This window comes from Hyaena hyaena, unplaced genomic scaffold, assembly GCF_003009895.1.
Source record: "Hyaena hyaena isolate Hyena2069 unplaced genomic scaffold, ASM300989v1 scaffold_868, whole genome shotgun sequence".
In the NCBI taxonomy this organism is placed as follows: Eukaryota; Metazoa; Chordata; class Mammalia; order Carnivora; family Hyaenidae; genus Hyaena; species Hyaena hyaena.
Window position 1 is genome coordinate 4,213 of NW_024081496.1, and position 20,298 is coordinate 24,510.

General features: G+C 34.6%; 1 protein-coding gene across 2 annotated transcripts in view; it reads left to right on the top strand.

Moving 5' to 3' along the window:
* The first annotated feature begins 1,033 nt into the window (after positions 1 to 1,033).
* The window catches only part of ANGPT1 (angiopoietin 1), an 89,696-nt gene continuing 70,431 nt past the window's right edge, over positions 1,034 to 20,298 (top strand). Inside the window, exons 1-2 of one of the 2 annotated variants that reach the window (XM_039220137.1) lie at positions 1,034 to 1,155; positions 13,784 to 14,016. In XM_039220137.1, coding sequence (XP_039076068.1) covers positions 13,809 to 14,016 — 208 coding nt within the window. In that variant the 5' untranslated portion in view covers positions 1,034 to 1,155; positions 13,784 to 13,808. The remainder of the gene's footprint in view (positions 1,156 to 13,783; positions 14,017 to 20,298) is intronic. The other variant, XM_039220138.1, reaches the window with a different exon arrangement.

Consider the following 20,298-nt stretch of genomic DNA (forward strand, 5'->3'; position numbering starts at 1 on the left):
AGAGAAGACCAGGTTGGAAGGGGTGGACAGAACAGAGAAAGGGAGGAATAAAGACACTGGCACATTTTGAAGGCATCTTACAGGATTGAAGTGTGTGATATTTTTTTTTTGGAGGATGAACCCAAAGCCTTTGGGTTCATGACTCACAGACTCATGTTATATTAAAGCCTGACTAGCAACATGAGTCTTGATGATTCAAGGTAAGTTGAACGTTTATAGTTTCTAGAGTACCCAGTGTAGTGCAGTTGAAAAGAATACTACAATCTGTCTTCAGTGCAATCTGGATTCTTAGTCACTTCATTTCCTCAGATTAAGACCAGGATGGTTTAATTAACCCTCTAGTGTTCTGTGTAGAACATTAAAATTAGAGTCACACTATCTGGGTTCAAAACCCAGTTCTTCCCTTGGTTGCTGCGTGGATTTTGGCCTCTCTCTGAACCTTAGTTTCCTCATTTATAAAGTGATGGTAGTAATTCGTCCTTTACTGTGTTATATGCGCAGGTCTATGAAATAACATGATATCTGGAAGGGCTGGCATGACCTAATACGATAGGTATTTAATAACTCTGTAGTCATGAATTTATCTAAGCTATGTCAAGAGTTGTTTGCACATTTACAATTAATTTTTGTAAGGTAAGGATCAAAGCAGGCATATTTTACATGCCTATTCATTATTAATTATACACAATATCTAAGACCGTGTAGTAATTCTCATCTTATAAATATTGGAGAATATATATTCATGAAGCAAGTAGCACAGTAGAATATCCTAGGGATTCAGGACATGAAAATTTAAATATGAACATGGATTTAACAATTCAGTTTTCTCATTCAACTGCAATCTCAGTCTCAAATGAATATAATGATTAAGACACATTGTAAAACATTAGTTAGTAGAATAGACCATTTAATTAATTGTTCTGGAAGAAGTATCATTTTAAAAGGAAACACAGCTACATGAAAAACTAAAAATTCTTTTCAGTCTTTGTGATTGAAGTTTGAAATGTTTTTATCTTTTGTCTTTTATCTTGAGGTACTAAATCAAACTTCTCGACTTGAAATACAACTGTTAGAGAATTCATTATCAACATACAAGCTAGAGAAGCAGCTTCTTCAACAGACAAATGAAATCCTAAAGATTCATGAGAAAAACAGGTGAGGACTGTTGTATTCCAAATATTTACAGATGTACGTATTTTTATCCTCCACCTTTCTGTGAACGCTTTAAAAAAAGGTTACCTCGAGGTTGTTTGTGAAAAAGGAAATATAGAGACAATATAAGAATAATACTGTTGCTTATACTCTTAAAATATCTGGTTTTTATAACTTTTAGCACTCATTTATCTAATGTTTAGTTGTGCAAATTCCACCATATCCACAAAAATTGATTCTATGATTGAATTCAGTGACACAAAATAATGACAATTTTCAGCAGGATGAAATCTGTAGCAGTAGAGGCAAAAATAGTCTCTGAAACTCTGTAACTTAAACTGTCACTCTACCTGCCCTTAAACTTTCACAGAGCTAAAAGATTGTTGAATTCATAGGTCTTGCACTAGAAAGAAGCAGATTTTATTTTTTCCAGAAAGGTATTTACCCATAAAGCTGATTCAGGAGTTGCTTGCCACTCACTTTTCTCCATTTAAAGTCATTTACTCTTGATATAATAATTTATTTAGTTTAATAGATGTATTTTACAAACTGTGAATCATCTCAGGCAAGTTAAATGGGCCTTAGAGATCACCCCAGAGCTAGGATGGCATATAGACTGTATCATTTTGAAGTTATTGGCATTCATGACAGATAATTCAATCAAAGCACTGACCTCTGTGGGACAAATGTATTGCTTAATTAACTGGCTTCTGGGTATTGGATGGCTTGAAGAGGTTTTAGTTTTTGTGCATTCTGTTGGGTTTAAGACCATTGTGTTGCTAGAGAAGAGTTAAATGCCTTATGTCATTGGAACGAGAGTTTCCACCATGTTTCTAACCAGGTACGTACTTGCAAGTACTGCTAGTACTCTTACTTTACAGATGAGGGGACAGGCTTAGTGGAAGTGCGTGATTTGCCCAAGATCACACAGCTTCCTGGTGGCACAGCTGGGAATGTAATTCAGGTTTCTTTCTCCCTACGCCTGCTCTTTCCACTGTAACACATGGTCTCTCAATACCACTATCTGCAAACTTGAAAGATTCCCTGACTATACACTAAAAGTAGCCCTTAATGACAACAATTATAATGAAACTCATACATGAAGAAGATAAACCTGGATGTTGATTTAGAGTCTGAAAGGGGTCATGCATGCTCTGTGACTTGTATTTCTAAGTTTTACATTTATTTATCTTTGTACTGTGTCATGGGGTAAACTGTATAACTATAAATAAACTTGACAGGACTTGACCCTGAACTGGTTGCATAATGAAATGTTTTGGAATTGAAAATCCTGCTGAAAAGTACCATTTACCCTCCTGCTGTTTCACAGTAACCAGACATATACATGGAGCAGGTATACTTTACTTCAACATCCCTTGGTTTTAGGGTCCCACCATGCTTTAACATGGTCGCTAAAAGTGAACCCCTTTATAGTATTTCAGTATGCTATTGTGAAAGCTTTGTCTAGGAATGGGTAAGTAAAATACTGATGTTTTTATCTTATTATTAGGTTGATTTTATAATTACATAAATATCAGGCACTTATTGTAGACAAAGGAGAAAGTACATGAAATAAAATTAAAAATTACAATCCTGACACATTGAGAAAGCTTCATACATTGCTGTATATTACATATAAATGTATATTTATACGTACATGCCATACACACTGTTTTGTAGCCTGTGTCATGCCATACACACTGTTTTGCAGCCTGCTTTCTTTGGAAATAGATATCTTTTCTCATGAATAAATATCCATCTAATATCATTCTTAATAATGTTAAGCTGTAACCTAGGGTGCTTTCAGTCTCTTACTAAGTATGTTACCATATATGATTTATCTTTTAAAAAGTTGTCAGTATGAATCTACATTCTTCAGTTCTTCCCCTGCTGATACGTGTATTATCTCTTGGTCCACATCTGACACTTGAGCTGTCAGGATACCATAAAAAAAATTGGGAGGACTAAGGTCTCACTCTTAACTACAAAAACAAATGCGGTCCCTTAAGTGTCACTGTACTGAGCTCTCTGTCTCTCTCTCTCTCCATGGCTCTGCCTCTTTCTTTTTCTCTCTTTTCTTCTCATATTCATTCGTTCTTTTGTCTTTGTCTTCTTCTTCTTTTTTTAAAGTATATCCCTTCTCACTTGTTTCCAAATCATTTTGGGATTTTTTTCCCCATCATAATCCTTGATATGGCACCTGGTATTATTTCCTACTATGGAATTCTCACCATGAAATTGTTGAGTGGAACCTGCTTACAAGTTGTTCTCTCTATTCCTTTGGTAAAGCCGAGTCAAGGTTCAAGCACTCGAAAGGCCAAGTAGAAGAGGCTTGTCCTGTGCCACAACCTCTCACAGGAGTCTCACTCCTTATCCACGGCATATACTTGCCTTCTGCTGATGGATTTTTTTCCTTTATTAAATTCTCATTTCTAAGGAAAATTCAGGTCTTATATATACAAATCACAACATTTATTGCTAATGATGATTTTTTTGAGTTGTAACAATTCTGTTTTCCAGAAATATAGGTATTTCACAATGAATTCAATGATTTAGGTTTTAACTTGAAATTTATCTCTGTGCTCATGCCTGACAAAACTTATATACATCTTTTACTCCTACTCTGCAATCCTTCCCCCTCCCCCCCTTTTTGACACTCAAGTATAGCATTACTTCGGGGCGCCTGGGTGGCTCAGTCGATTGAGTGTCCGACCTCGGCCTAGGTCATGATCTCATGGTTCGTGGGTTCAAGCCTCACATTGGGTTCTGTGCTGGCAGCTCAGAGCCTGGAGCCTGTTTCAGATTCTGTGTGTCTCTCTCTCTCACCCTCCCCTCTCATGCTATCTCTCTCTCTCAGAAAAAATAAAAAACATAAAAATACATTAAAAAAAAAAAAAGCATAGCATTACTTCACCTGTGGTTCCTGAGAGCATTTTTCTGTCAATGTGCTCTAACTCCTGACATTATTCTATCTCTGTAGTAATCTGTATCTTTGTGTTGAAGGGTCTAATGTGTTTAGTGGAGTGTTGGCAGAATATTTATTCTTAAACCAGGCATAGTCTTCTATGAACCACTAAAAGTGAAACGTGTTTTACATTATTAAAAAAAAAAAGGAATATCATTTTGTGATGTACAGCATGCTTTCCCTGTTGTGTTTATTGTTCTTGTTTATTTCCCTATGTGAAATGGAATTACAGGAGCTCTATCAAGCACTTTCTAAGCAACAAAGAATTACTCCCCCCCAACACACACACCATTTAAGTTGATAGAAGGTCAAAGTCATACATGAAGCTGTTTATATATTTTTAAAGAAGCTTATTGATTATCCCTACCTATTCCTTAAATGAATCTTAATCTTCCACATGTAGCAAAAAGCTATTTCTACATTTAGGCATCTCTGAAATGTAGGAACAACATGCCTTTAGTTGGCCAGGTCTGGTTTGGATCAGCTAATACACTTTGCAAAGGGGATTATCTAAATTAAGCTTTGCTTCCTCCCCATGGAATGTCAGGGATTGTGTCTGGGTGTGTGACTTACCAGCTTTGAGTGTGATGGGGCCTCATCTGCCAAGTTGGTGAACCGGCCCTTAGGAGGGTCCACCACTTCTTTGGCAGAACAAGGAGGAATATTTTATGGATGGGATTATACTACACAATCATGCTGAGAGGCCCTGCTGATTTACATCCTGACAAATTAAATGCATCACTTGTAGGGTTGAAAAAGGATTTTTGGCCTCATTAGATTCACTACTTTATCCCCTAAATGGCCAAAGGCACAAAGCAAGAATAGGATTAGCAACATTTGCTCTACTGTTTGTTTTCCTAACAGTCTAGTGGGGGGTGACTCCAAAAAACATCCAGTTTGCTTTCTTTAGGATTTTTTTTTTTATTTTGTTGGATGCTATCCTAATCTTAAAATGATTTGTTTCTTACCTCAAGGAAACAGCATTTGGAAGTTAAGAGATCAGTAATTGGCCCATGTAATTGAAACTATCAACCAAGAACTCAGTAAATGGGGAATATTAATATTTGCTTTGCACACAGGGGGCTGGATCACGAAGTGGAACATGTAATTGTCAACTTTTATTACATTCCTCTAATTGTTTCCTGTCAAGTCAGCTCAAGACCATAGAAGAGAGAGGTGAATGGGGAAAGATATCATAATGCAAATCCTTAGAGCTGAACCAAATATGTAACTGAATGTTTTGGTCTAAAAGTTTGGTAAACTGATTGGGTTTCAAGGCACCTGGCCACCTCTGTCTTAACCCCAACTTTTTCCAAGGCGGGATTAGAGCCAGACAAAAAAATATTCCAGAAGAAATTATTCTGCTTGACCAGGAGGGTATGCAGGAAGGGAAATGAGCGTCTTATGCATACGAAGATGCAGTACTGGGGCTTTCCTGATACTTATATTGAATATATAAAGATTAGGGACCTTTTTGGTAATACCCATCCAATGAAGTGAAACTACACATATGATGGCCACTCCAAGATAATTTTATCAAAACTATCTGCTACCTACCTAATATCAGGCAAATATCTCTGCCAGGTGCTTTACCTACATCACTGCTAATCCACCAATTAATTATGCAGAGTATCTATTATTATTTCTTTTTATATAGAAAGAGAAATTCACAAAGGTCAGGCTTACTTACCCATGACCAAACAGCTAGTTTATGGCAAAATTAGGGTTCAATTTCCTGTCTTAAATATTATAAAAATATTTTTTCAACATGATGCAGCCTCAAGACTAATTGATGTGCCTGTCAAGTTATCCTCTTAACACAAACATATATAAGTTTAATGAAAAGGGTAGGCCAGTTGTTTTTGGCCTATTCCTATATAGATCATTATTTATTCCTGCTAATACTAGAATAGGAAATATAAAGTATTTATTCTACCTTGGGAATTCATTGAACTGATGTGACAAGCCTCATCTATCTTCTAGCTGGAATTTATGGGAAGTTATTAAGTTAATTAATTTTAAGTGATTGAAATATGTGTAATTTCAAGATACTAAATTATACCTTACAAACAAATTACTGTAATGGCATAATAAAATATTGATTTTAATCCTTAAGACACTTAAAAAATGAAAAGTTATATCCCAGTCTTCTGAATTAAAGCTATCTTCTACTTGATAAGTTCTTTACAAAATACTAAGGTAAAATCCTGCTAACATCTAGCATTATACACGACTGAATTATGTTAGTTGTGTATAGTAGGGATCAATAAAAAGTATTTAAATTTATATTACTCTGTTCTATACCTTGTAAATGGAATACCTACAGATTGATCAAATAGAACATTTTTTCCTCCACTCATGTTTTTAAAAAATGAATTTAGGGGCGCCTGGGTGGCTCATTCGGTTGAGCATCCGACTTAAGCTCAGGTCATTATCTCGCAGTTCATGGGTTCAAGCCCCACATCGGGCTCTGTGCTGACGGCTAGGTCAGAGCCTGGAGCCTGCTTCACATTCTCAGCCCTCTCTCTCTGACCCTCCCCTGCTCATGCTCTCTCTCTCTCTCAGAAATAAATAAAACATTAAAAAAATTTTTAAATGAATTTAATGGCATATAGCATTTTTTAAAAGTTTAATTTTATTAATTTTAGGATTTTAGAGTGAAATACAATTCAGAATCAAACTGAAAATTTAAGGGCAATCTTAATTTTTTCCTTTCCCAGATTCCTCACAACTCACAGTGACTGTTGATGCTGTCAGTCCCATCTCCTAAATATTTTTTTTCATCTATCTTGTTCATTTTGTTGCCACTGACTGTGTCTTAGGTCCAACTCCCATTAATTTTTGTCTCAGTCATTGCAGTGACCTCTGCACTTTAAGCCTTATGTCTGTCAAACTGATTCTCCAGCACTCTGCCAAAGTCTTCTTTCTAAAATGCAGGTCAGATTCTTTTTCACTCATTTTTAGATCCCCAACACTAATTCAGCCCAAATTTTTAATCTCTAGGTAGCATCTACCTAATCCCCTAATGATCTCTGTAACTAACTGAAGAAATTTCAAGTTTTTAGCATTGAACACAGCCTGTGATTATTATTATCCTAATTGTGTAGCCTTACTTATACAAGTCTTCTTATATTTTAGAAAGTATAGTCTGATAGCTAAAAATATGAGCTCTGAGGCCAGACTCGCTAGCTTTTATTTTTTTCTTTTTCCTATTATAGCCAACTCTGCCACATATTATTTCTGTGACTTTGGGCAAGTTACTTAAACTCAAGATACGTTGGTTTCCTAATTTCTAACACTGGAATGATGATAATAATAGTGCATGGAGCTGATGTGAGGATTAATTGAGTTAATGGATGTAAAGCACTGAAAATACATACATACACACATAACAAGTGTTTAATCATGCTAGTTGTTAGTACCACACTGAAATCTTGATGTTATTTCATCTCATATTTGACTTGCGTGATAAGCCCTGTAGTCCTTTATTCAACTCACAAATTCCCATTCATCCTTCAAAACTCAGTGCAGATGTTAACCTCTCTAAGAACCCTTCTCTTACTCTACCCAATAGATTTGGCCATTACAACTTATATGATAACACTGTACATTGTTTTCCCCATTATTTCACTTATCCCATCACACTGTAATATGTGTGTGTATGTGTGCTGGTGTGTGTGTGTGTGTTTGTATGTGTATATGTTTATCTCTCTACTATCGGGCTATGACTTTATGAAACACAGAGATTATGTTTTATTTATCTTTGTCTTCATGCTCCCAAGCACAATTCTCTACACATTGTATATATAGTATTAGGTGCTTTTTGAATGTTGAATGAATGATGAACTGGCAAATGTCCCAGTAGTTCTGTGCCAACAAATATCATTTATCTCTGTACACACACACACACAAACACACACACACCTAAAAATATTTTTAATGGAAAACACAAACCACCTAGTTTATATTAAATATTGTAAATATATTAATTGCTTTTAACATAAATAAAATAGAGATGATGTTTATGCTGCTAGTCTGAATCCTCAAAAGCCCACCACATGGCTCGCAAGGTTATCAGTCCACATTTTGAGGTTCACTAATTCAGCCCAAGTTTTAAATTTCTAGATAAGATTTTCCCAGACCATTCTAGATTCATGACTTTTAAGCACATCACTCTGATCAATAAAAAAGTAACACAAAAAATTTGATCTAAACATTAAATTACATAGAAAAGTATACAAATAAAGGCCAAGTCTTCCTAATTCCATACTCCTCCACCATTACCGCCTCCTACAGAGAATTGTCATTACCAGATTAAGTTGGAGACTTATTCTTCCAGACTTTTTTATGAATATACTAAGATATACATGTGTGAATATTTATTGTATGTTTACATAGACACACACTCCTATCCAGTCACACACATACATAAATACATACTGAAATGATGAATGCATATGTATATATTGTAACTACTTTTTAAATGCTGGGTTTATTTCTACTTTATAAAAATTTATCATGGACAAGTTACACATGTATCTATATACACATGTCTCTCATTCCTAGGTATAGATACACTATAATTTACAATTTATTAGAATTTTTATATGATTATTTAAAATTTTCCTACATATTGACAAATTACCTCTAAATTTTATATTCTCCTCAAGTGTGCTTGGGTTTTCTAATTTTCCCAAACCTTGCTAACCACTTTATTAATCTTATCTACTTGAAAAGTTAGGTTGTACATCTTTCCATGTTTATTGACTGCTTACATTTCTTCTTCTATGACTAGCCTATTCATGTATGTTTCCCCTTTTTCTATTACATGACTTATCTTTGTTTAATTAAGTCATATAAGCCCTTGAATGGATATTAAACCTTTGCCATATATGTTGCAAATATGTATGTCTTTAGTTTGTCACTTATTGTGCAGTCTTTTTATAGAAGTATTACATTTTTATGTTTTAAAGTGAATCCATTTGTGTTTTTACCTTGCTTTCTGATTTCCACACATATTTGGTTTATTTTTATTTACCCTAGATTTAAAAAGCTATTTGCCAATATTTACTCGTAGTAATCTATGATTCTGCTCCACATTTGAATTACAAAACCTTTTGGCTTTATATTTTAAGAGAAAATGTGCTGTGTTCAAGTTAAAAATTTAAAGTATTACCTGCACTAACTATGCCCTTGTTTAGAAGGGGAGAAAAATCAATCTTTAAATTAAAACCCATATTTGCAACACATGTTGACACCTTACATACTAAAAACAATTAAAAAAATGCAAACATCTGTAAGCAGTTTCAGACAGATAAAAATGAGAAGTTTTCTATATTTTCAACATCTTCCTCCTTGTTTAAGAGCTATCTTTACATACATTGAGCTTAGGCAACTGTCACCACTGTGAATTCATTGGCTGCTATGTTAAGAACTCTCTTGTGGGAAACAATTTGAAAGGGAGAGCTTTTTCTGTGAAAGTTTCAAGATGTGTTCAATGATCTGAAATATTTCCAATAAGATATGTTGGAGGAGGCTGACTGTGGAAATGGAAAGAAGTCAACCAAAATCTTCAAATAAGGTTTTGTATACACTCAATTAGAACCTTTTACTGAAGTTTAGGACTTAGATTATTTTGTTTATTTTATTCTTCATTAAAGTGCACCTCTGCTTCAAACTAGAAGCTAAGTGCCAAATTTTTATGCATGTCTCTTCTCAAAGTGTTTCCAGAAATATGGGAAACAGGAAGTACTGAAAATCCTGTGAGAAACTCTGTCTTTAGATTTCTAGCTCTATTTGTATAGATTTAGGTACACAGTTAAAAATTGTTGTTCCATGGAACATCAATCCTAAAAGATGTGTCATGATAAAAATTGTTTATTTAATCTAGGCTTCCGCAAAACTTGACGGAGGGATTCTTAACAAGTGAACACCTGATTAAAAAATATACTGTATGCACTTTAGAAAACAGTGTGCTGTAGTAGTGTAGAATCAGCATGCGTGTTTTGGATTATGTATTTAAGTGTAAACTAAACTCGTTGCTCCAGGCCATCATCAGGGAAAATTATAACTATTTGTCTACTTAATTTATGACACTAGAGCTGTAAAGTCCTTCACATCAACCTTCATTTATAGAAATCTCTGTATCTAATTAAAGTGACCCCTACCAACTGATATAGATAGGGAAAATGTAAGAGAACCAATAAAAACCATTCAGAACAAAATGGGATAAAATTAAACTTAATGACAAAGGGGTTAAGGCAGAGTGGTGTTTAAGAAAATCTCAGTTCAGATATAAAAAAAAAAACTGACTTGACAAGAAACTTTGTTTTTATACATGTAAGAGATCGATAGGTTGAAATATTGTGAATGACAAGCTCCCAGAATAACCAGATGGAGCTAAGGAGATGTTAAAGTGATGCATTAAGTCATGATAAAATATAAATGGGTGGAAGAAGTAGGTATATTAGATATATTTGATTATACTAAATCAAAGAAGACTGACTCTCATGCTCATGTTCATAGCACTGGGATGTCATGGGCACATTTCTAGTCTGACAAGTTAGAAGACGTGGCTTTTTATCTTGGTTCTGACACAACAAGAGCACAATTTTGGGGTAAGATATTTAGATTCATACTGACTGGGACTTGTAATATCTAATCTGTCTGTATCTCTATAGTGCTTTAAGAATCAAAGGAGATAAAGGTTTTCAAGTGCTACAGAATTATAATGGTAAATTACAACAATGTGATTAATAAATAGAGATGGCATGTGAATTTTTCTGACAAGAAAGTTTTAGATTCAAACCAGTTTGGAATAATGAGAAAAAGGGGCTGACTTCCCAAGTAAATAACTAATGGATAAGAATTATCAAAGGAAAGAGAATAGTTTTTTTGGAAGCCAGATGTGAAGAGAAGATGGACGTAAGGGATGATCAGTGTCAGAGACAACAGAAGGGCCAAGAAGAGATCTTGCCTGAAGAGGTCTAAAAAGTTACAATTAATATAAAGGATATACTTAATAAAGTTAATAATTACTACAGTTCCATCTTTGCATCAATATCTATTTTAAGACAGGCCATGTTGATTTCTTATGATACCTGGTAGACATGGTGCACTAAAGGTTGTTCAGTGAATCATGGAAAATTAACATTATTTTTTTCAACATGTTAAGTGCATACTCTTTTTACTCAGGAAATTCCAGACTTTTCTTCCATATGCTAGTGCCCAGAGTTGTTTCCATTAGCAACAGGAATACTTTGATCAACTTTAAATTCTCAGCATCTTCCAAATTATCCTGAAAAACCAAACAAATAAACAAACAAAATTCCTTTATTGACATCTCAGATATTAACCATCTTTAAGTATATATTCTCCTGAATAGGGAGTGCATCAAAAGAAATAGAAAAACATTGAGACATTGGTGTAAAAATCTCCCCCCCAAAACAACATATTTCTGATACAGAAGTTTCTTAACAGCTGCTGTTGTCTTATTTGATGTACTGTCTCTGAAAATAAATCCCTGGAGTGGGAATGGCATCATTTTATGTTTTACATCATGCTGAGAACACTATTGGCATTTAGCAAAAAATAAATACAAGTTATAACTATAGCATTATATTTTCTAAACCAGAATGTTACCTACTGATTAGGAAAACTGAAAGGCCAATGCTCATCTGTTTTGAGGAACAAAATGATAATTCAGACTACATCATCCAAATTTTGATCTTGACATTATCATTTTATTTTTATTTTTAAAAGTTTAATGTTTATTTATTTTTGAAAGGGGGAGGCGCAGAGAGAGGAGACACAGAATCTGAAGCAGGTTCTAGACTCTGAGCTGGGCTCTGAGCACAGAGCCCAACGTGGGGCTGGAACTTATAGACCGCGAGATCATGACCTGAGCTGAAGTTGGCCACTTAACCAACTAGCCACCCAGGCGCCCCTACCTTATCATTTTAAGAGCCAATTCTAAGTTTTCTCGGCTGTATACTATAACCCGTGTGAATTTAAAAGACAATGTTTTTGTTGTGGTGGTGGTAAGTTAACTGATTTTGTATTATGGGCATCTTGTATATGATCATTACCCCTAGGAGGATAAACAAAAATAAAACGTAAACTGTAAACGAGCCAGAGTCAAGGGTTTTCTTATCTTGTATAATCATAGACCTTCCCCAAGTGGGTCTCAGTGGAAATTTTTACATGTGAATCTGGACATGCTACCCAACGTGTTGTAAATTAAGTAGGGTGATATGAATAGAAGCATCCCAGTGTTTTTCAGGCTTGGTACAAAAGGCAACTTGCCTCTCATATTCCGAGGCACACTTTCTTGAAGGACAGGTTTGTTGGCAAGGATCCAGAATGCCTAAGAGCAGGTCTCTCCACACTTCTTAATCTGTGGAAAAGCAATTCAGATATTCCAGCTTGTCCTCTAGAACATCAAGTAGGAAAATTTGGCTCTTTTAACAGGCTGTTTTATGATTTTAAGTGTTACATTAAAACATTCCCTGGAGTCCCCTTTTTGAAAACTTAAAGGAATGATTCAGTGCTATATTTTTCCAAGGTAAATTAAGTGCCCAGTCTGGTATGTTACATTTGAATAATACCTTGTAAACAAAGGGCTGTTTGAACCTTCTAAAAATGGAACTGAGAAAGAATAAGGGTTTCCTCTGAGGAATCTTAGTATATTATACACTCTATAAAATGTAAATAGTTTTTATTTACAGTTGGTTGCTAGGATCCAAGAGTGCTTCTGCATTTTCTATTATTTTTAATGTGCAATATGCAAGGGGAGTATCTTTTGAAGAGTTCTGAGAGAAGGAAGTTTCTCAGTTGAAGATTACATCACCCTGAGCAAAATTCCAAGTCTTTTTGTAAAACCATGCCACCAGCCTGTGGTCTTCCTTTTCAGAACCATTTATGCAGTGATTTGCAAACTTGTGGTGCTTTTAGTCCTCATTCTGAAACTTAGGTTGAGAGACAAAATAAGCTGTGGTTATGATACAGGACGAGGCATCAAAATCCCAAGAAATCTAATTCACTTGATTTTACATAGCTTACTTTATGGTCCTGTGGTTTCTGCATCAATACACTATTACCTAGCCCCAACAGAACTATTGTGAAATTTAATCAGTTAATATTTTGAGAATCCTAGATGAGTGCAAAGTAAATTTAAAAAAATAGTTTCTGTATTTTTTTCATATTTTTTTCTGAATTATTCTACCAGTTTCTTATGGGACCTATTTTCTAAATGAAAGTTAAACTGTACTTTTACAGACTGTGATTGTTTGGCTCCAAGTCAGCTACCTTGGTTATGACATATACCCCAGGAAATAAATTATATTTAGAAAACAAACGTTACTCTGACAACAAACGGTCTAGTAATTCTTCATTTGATATTATATATACATATATATATATCCTAACTTAATATATGCATTAAATATTTATTTTATGTATGGGTTTATCACTTACAAAATATTTCCACTGTTGCATACCTAACTAAAATTTCTAACTTTATTTTTTCTATTATATTTTAGTTTTTAATATAATTTATTGTCAAATTGGTTTCTGTTAAAATTTCTGACTTTCAATAAACTCAGGAACTAGTTGAATCACATTTTTGTATATCACTTTTAAAATAGTCTTATCTTTATTTCCTTGTAGTTTATTAGAACATAAAATCTTAGAAATGGAGGGAAAGCACAAGGAAGAGTTGGACACCTTAAAAGAAGAGAGAGAGAATCTTCAAGTCTTGGTTACTCGTCAAACATATATTATCCAGGAACTGGAGAAACAATTGAACAGAGCCACCAACAATAACAGTGTCCTTCAGAAGCAGCAGCTGGAGCTGATGGACACTGTGCATAACCTTGTCAGCCTTTGCACTAAAGAAGGTGGTAAGAATTTCTTCAGTTTGGTATAGTAGATACTGGATTTAACATGGGCAAATAATATTCAGTATTACTTTATTGTGTTGATTGCAATATAAAAGCAGTAAAGAGAACATTATTCTTAGAAGGATTTCATGAAATTTGCACTCACAATTTTCTCATTTTTTAACATCAGAGAATGTATTCATAAGCTCGAACTTGTGAATTCACCGTATCTTTCTAAAGGAACTTGCTTCTTTTTTCTTGCTTGCTCTTAGATAAAATCTGTGATACTGTCATGGATAAATATTTGGTGTCATGGTGTTAGACATTTAAATATAGGGGGCAGAAATTAGCCAATATTAAAGATTAATTCACAGTCCTGGGGAGAGTTTCAGGAAGATTCCCATATTAAAGCTAATGTTAAATATTTCTTTTGTAGAGGGGGAGAAAGAGAGTTGCCTACGGGGAAAAGGAGATATAGAAGTTACCAATAACTATTATGAAAGAGAAAGAATCTTTATTGTTAAAAGCTTTTATTAAGATCACTTATGTTTAGTCCTGTGCAGAGAAGACCTAACCAGGACATCCAGGCATATTTATTCTGGGGTATCTTTGCGACAGTGGAAATGCAATTATTTTAATTCCAGCGTAGTTAACATATTATTGCTATATTAGTCTCAGGTGTTTGAAATTGATAGGAATATCTGGAGCCATTTAACCATTGGAAATATTTAGGCCTATGTCTCTTTGAAAGATATTTATCCATCTGCCCATCCCCACCCAAGAATTATTGAATGAATGCCTCAGTATGCTCTTACCCACTTCAAGCAGATCCTCTCCCCAGCCTCAGGAGGGCTCTTCAAAGTTTAGCGCTTAAAGTCATCTTCTGTAGTGCTGCTCACTAATCAGCCTTTCTCTGAGTGAAGATGCAAAGAATCATAAATAGTGATGAGTGAAAGAGACCACTTCCATCTGAAAGCTATGGTTGTCACTAAGTTGTGGCTTATGTGACCATCCACGTGGTGGTTCAGTGTGCATATGGAATACACAGACTCCTTTAATTTAACACTGGACTTGAGTTCTATGAAAAATTAGCTCAATTCCGTGCTTTCATGTATAGATATGAGTATAGATGATAATTCCATCTGAAGTGATCTTGTTTTAAAGACATTTCACATTTCTCTATTACACTCCATTACCTTGAGTTATCTCTCCTTTAGATAGTCTAAACAGTCCTTCATATACTTTGTAAAGAATATATTTAAACAGTAAGTTCCCAGAGCTCCATTTGGGTGTGCTCAGAAATGTGATTGGGAAGGAAAAAACCTGCTAATCAGTCAGCGCCTGCCAAAACCTTGAGTTAGAGTCCACTGTAAGGAAAGCATGGTATGATTTTGCCAGAGAATTTTAATAGAGCTCGTGAGTATTTAGAAATTAAGTATTAATATGAGACATATCTATTCTCATATTGAACTGAATACATTAGGGGGAACATTGAAAACATATTTTTCTTATCATCCAGAGACTTAAAGCACATGGAGTATTTCTTTTTTTTTTTTTTTTTTCCATGATGTTAGAAATATCAAGCCCTGGTGATTCTCACAGAGCTCATATGTCTGCCTACTTATCATAATTTCACTTCTTTTCTGAGTATTTGTATAATAAATGTGTCTTTAAACTTTTAGAGGCACGGGTGGGAGTGACTGCAAAAGTAAAATTCCTGGCTAGCTTTGGAGTTTGGGTGAAACATCAGGCAACAAAACATCTGTTCAAGAAACATTTATTGACCAATTATGATCCTAATAGATACTACCTGTCACACCCACTCAGAGTAGAAGAAAAGTAACTATATATCTTTTGTCATAGAGCACATCCAAAACAAATAAAAATAATAGAGACAAAATGTCTAATACTTTTCTTGATATTTGTTTTCTTTTTAATAATACAATCCTAAAATAAATTCCAACTTAATCACAGGACTTATGATTCTCATGTAAGTCTATTGCCCCATTTTTACAATGGGTTCAGTGCTCTTATAAGCATTGGTTTTATTTGCTTATTGCTAATCTTTGTTTTCTTTAATTCTGTAGCTAAGTATTCTAAATTAATATTTGATCATTTGATTTCTAGTTGACACGAAAATGGAAATGCCTCTTATTAAGGTATCCATCAAGATTTTAATTCTCTGCATATCTTCATTTTCACTGGTGCCTTAGTCTTCAGTTATGATGAATATAAAATTTTAAATGACTCATATCATAATACTGGATTAACTATCAGTCATTAAAATGAACTTTTATTTCATTCTAATTCTAAAACATATAAGGAAATCATTTCCCAAATTTTGTGAACAACAACTTAACAAATGGATTTATTATTTATCAAAGGATTATATGCAAATATTCTATTTCAAATTTAAATATATTCGCATATGCCTAAATCAATATATCACAATAAATGCATCAGTTTTTTCAAATATGTATTTTAAAAACTCAAAGAGCAGTCTTCTGAAAACTTTTCCAAAATCTTTGTGAGCTATGTTAATAATACAAAACCCAAAATGTTTAATTGACTTTAAGGGTTCTCTGTTTCTAGTCACTTATGGAGACGGCCTGAACGTATCACTACTAAGTAAGAGAAGAAATTTTTAGTGCATTTCCTCTATCATCAGTAACTAATTTCACCTTTATAAGGCGTGTAATCATTTTATAAAGTCAGGATAATTGTGTATACTTCACAGTGATAGGGAAAGGATTAAATTAGGTACTTCATCTAAAGGCAAACATCTCATGACATAATTGACTCATTAAACTTTAGTTCTTTGTTTCTCTTCCAAGTAACAAGATTCAATTAAAGACAAATTTATTGTGTTATCTATAAGCAAAATTTCTTTCATGGAAAATGTCTGAACACAATGCTCAGAGTTCAGAATCATCCGAACAGTTTCTTTTAGCTTTTGTTTTCTTATCTAAAATAGGATCATAATACATACCTGATGAGTTTATAGTAAATTAAAAGACATTTTTATATATATAGCATCAGTGCCCATCCAAAGTAAATGCTGAAAAACTTGTAGTTAGTTTTATTTTTATGCCGCCTGAAATGCTTAAAACTCACTAAAGCTACATGATAAAAACATTCTTAGGAAGTGCTGGCTGGAAATTTATCCTTTCCCCTAACATGTATTCAGCTCAGGAATTGTAAATCCATTATTTAGACGTAGGGATTATTTTTGTTTAGTTTCACAGAACTTTTCCTACTAAAATATCTAATGTCATAAGATGCACTTAAGCTAAGTACAATTTTTGATAAACACATTTTCTGAAATAATTCACCAACCTGTTCTCTTTTTGTTCCAAATAGGCAATAGTGGTGTTTTAGGCAATAGTGGTGTTTTAGGCAAATAATCACTTCAAACTGAATTGCATCCATTTTGTAAGTCTTTAGGGTAAGATATTTACTTTTGTATTACCTTTGTCTGCAGACATTGGTCACATTTATTCTTAGAAACATTACTCATGAAAAATATAATGTCCTCAGTGTTATCATAGCATCAAAATATGGCTTGATTGCTTCATGTTTTTGGCAATTGACAGTTATAGCTGGAATTAAATAGTTTACATTACTAATGGCATGGAAACAAGGCTTTACATTCTTTTGGGAAAGATAGTCAGGGACTGTGACTATCAGACATCCACCAGTCATATATATGTTCAGAGCCAATTAAAACATTGTCACATACATTGAGCACACACAAGGCAAATATATCATGTGATCAAAAGTTTAATTAGAGGGGGTGCCTGGGTGGCTCAGTCGGTTGAGCAGCCGATGTTGGCTCAGGTCATGATCTCACGGTTCATGGGTTTGAACCCCATGTCAGGCTCTGTGCTGACAGCTAGCTCAGAGCCTGGAGCCTGTCTTCAGATTCTGTGTCTCCCTCTCTCTCTGACTCTCAAAAATAAATAAAAAACATTTAAAAAAATTTTTTTTTAAATTTAATTAGTAACAGCACTAAAAAAGGAAGAAATTGAAAAAAGAAAATAATATTTAGCCTCCAACCTTCACCATGGCTGGTTGTCTCACTGTCTAAATCAGCTTGAAGCATACTTCTGCTATACCAAGGTATGATTAATAAATTTATCCATTCATTCAAAAATGGTTACACAGAAACTGTTCTGTTTCATATTCCCTTCTGGGGATAAGAATATTCATCTCACCCATTTTTATTTAACAAATATTTTTTGAGTTCTTGTTATATAGCAGATGGGGTTCAGATCACTGGGTAGAGAGAAAAGATATAATTCAGTCTGTAGCTTCAAGGAAATTAGAGTTTGGTGGGGAGAGAGACAGATGAAAATGATATTTCATAAATGTTTGCTAGAGGTGATGCCGATGTGCCAGGATACTAGTGAAATACACAAGAGAAATATTAAAATCATGACAGAGACAGGACGAGGGCAGAATACAGCATCTACACTCTTCTTAAGGATGTTGTTGAGTGCTCACAATGATTCAGGCATTGTTTAAGCTTCGTGTGTAACACCTTAGTCGACACGATAACAGTATGAAGTAACTACCGTGGTTCATCCGATTTTATAAATTCTACAGAGAACTTGAGTAATTTTAATTTGCCCAAGGCTACACATAGCTGATAAATGTTGATTTGTGATCAAACCATAGGCAGGATGGGTTCCATGGGAAGATAATGGCTAAATCTACAAAATAAAGAAAGCATAGGATATTCCAGACAACTCAAAGAACATGTATGTTTGCCAGGATTCATGGCAGGAGGTGGGATATACCTGCATGGCCTAAAGCCAGGAGAACAGTGAAATGTGGAGTTAGAAAAGTCAACTGAGGGAGATCAAGGAAGCTGCATTTTTTTCTCTGAAAGCAAAAGAGCGTCAGGCCAATATATGAGGACAATGTTGTCATTTGCATCTTAGAAAAAAATTACTCCAGTCACAATGTAGGAAGAATGTATTGGAAAGTTGTTAAGCTTGGAAGCAGAAAAACCAGATAAGTGTGGGCTATTTTTAAAATATTAGTAAATGTTTGGAGCATAGAAGCCAACCTTCTGAGCTCTTTGCATATATTAACTCATTCAATTCTGATAACAACTCTTTAAGATAGGTGCCCTTATTAGCTTTATATGACAGATAAGGAAACTAACCATAGAGAGGTAAATAATTTCCAAATATCACCCCACTGGCAAGTGAGCAAGCTGACATTTGAACCCAGGGTCTGATTCTTGAGTCTGTACATATCCAATGTACTATGATGGGGAGGGAAGAGGGAGTTGATAGTGGTTTTCATCTGATTCTCAAAAGGATCTCCTAGGAGAGAAATAATGAGTTCATATTCAAAGGGGAAAATGGAAAGGCATATGGAGGGGAAATTTGTGAACAAAAAGAATCACAATCAACAAGAAATAAAGACCTATTAGAAATAGAGTCAAATAGGGGCGCCTGGGTGGCTTAGTCGGTTAAGCGTCCGACTTTCGCTTAGGTCATGATCTCGCGGTTCGTGGGTTCGAGCCCCGCTTCGGGCTCTGTGCTGACTGCCAGCACAGAGCCTGGAGCCTGTTTCAGAGTCTGTATCTCCCTCTCTCTCTGACCCTCCCCTGCTCACGCTGTCTCTCTCTCTCTCTCCTAGAAATAACTAAAACTAAAAATAAAAGAAATAGAGTCAAATATAACTTTTAATTTTTTGATTTGAGTAACTGAGGGGATGTTGATGAAATTTCTTAAAAGCAGCAACATACAAAGAGTAACAAGTGTAAGGGGGAAATATGGTGAATTTAGTCTGGGGCATATTGACTGCGGTGACTATGGGAAAATTAGAATCTGGAAGTCAGAGAAATAAGAATATGGAATTCAGGAGTGAAATCTGGATACCCGCATAGACTGCTGTGTCCTCAGAGGAGACAGCGTGATAAATCCATGCAACAAATGACTCAACCATTTAGGGAGCTGTAGATCCACTTGAGAATCTGCTAAAAACTATCCTACCTTTCCTTCTTGCTTAGTACAAACACTCAGGCACAAGCTTATGTGTGATTTCAGAGAATTTACATGGTAAGATTATGAACGCATTTAAAAATCATAAGAATCTAACATCAAAGAGAGAAAATTGAGAGTTCTTTAAGGGATGGCCTAAAGGAGACCAAAGAGAAAACAGAATTAGGTGGGGGAAAAAAAAAAAACCAGTAGTGAGCAGTGTTATGACAGAAAAAAGACTACTATGAAATGTCTTATCTTGATGGCAAATAAGCAGAAAGACAAAAAAAAAAAAAAAAAAAAAAAG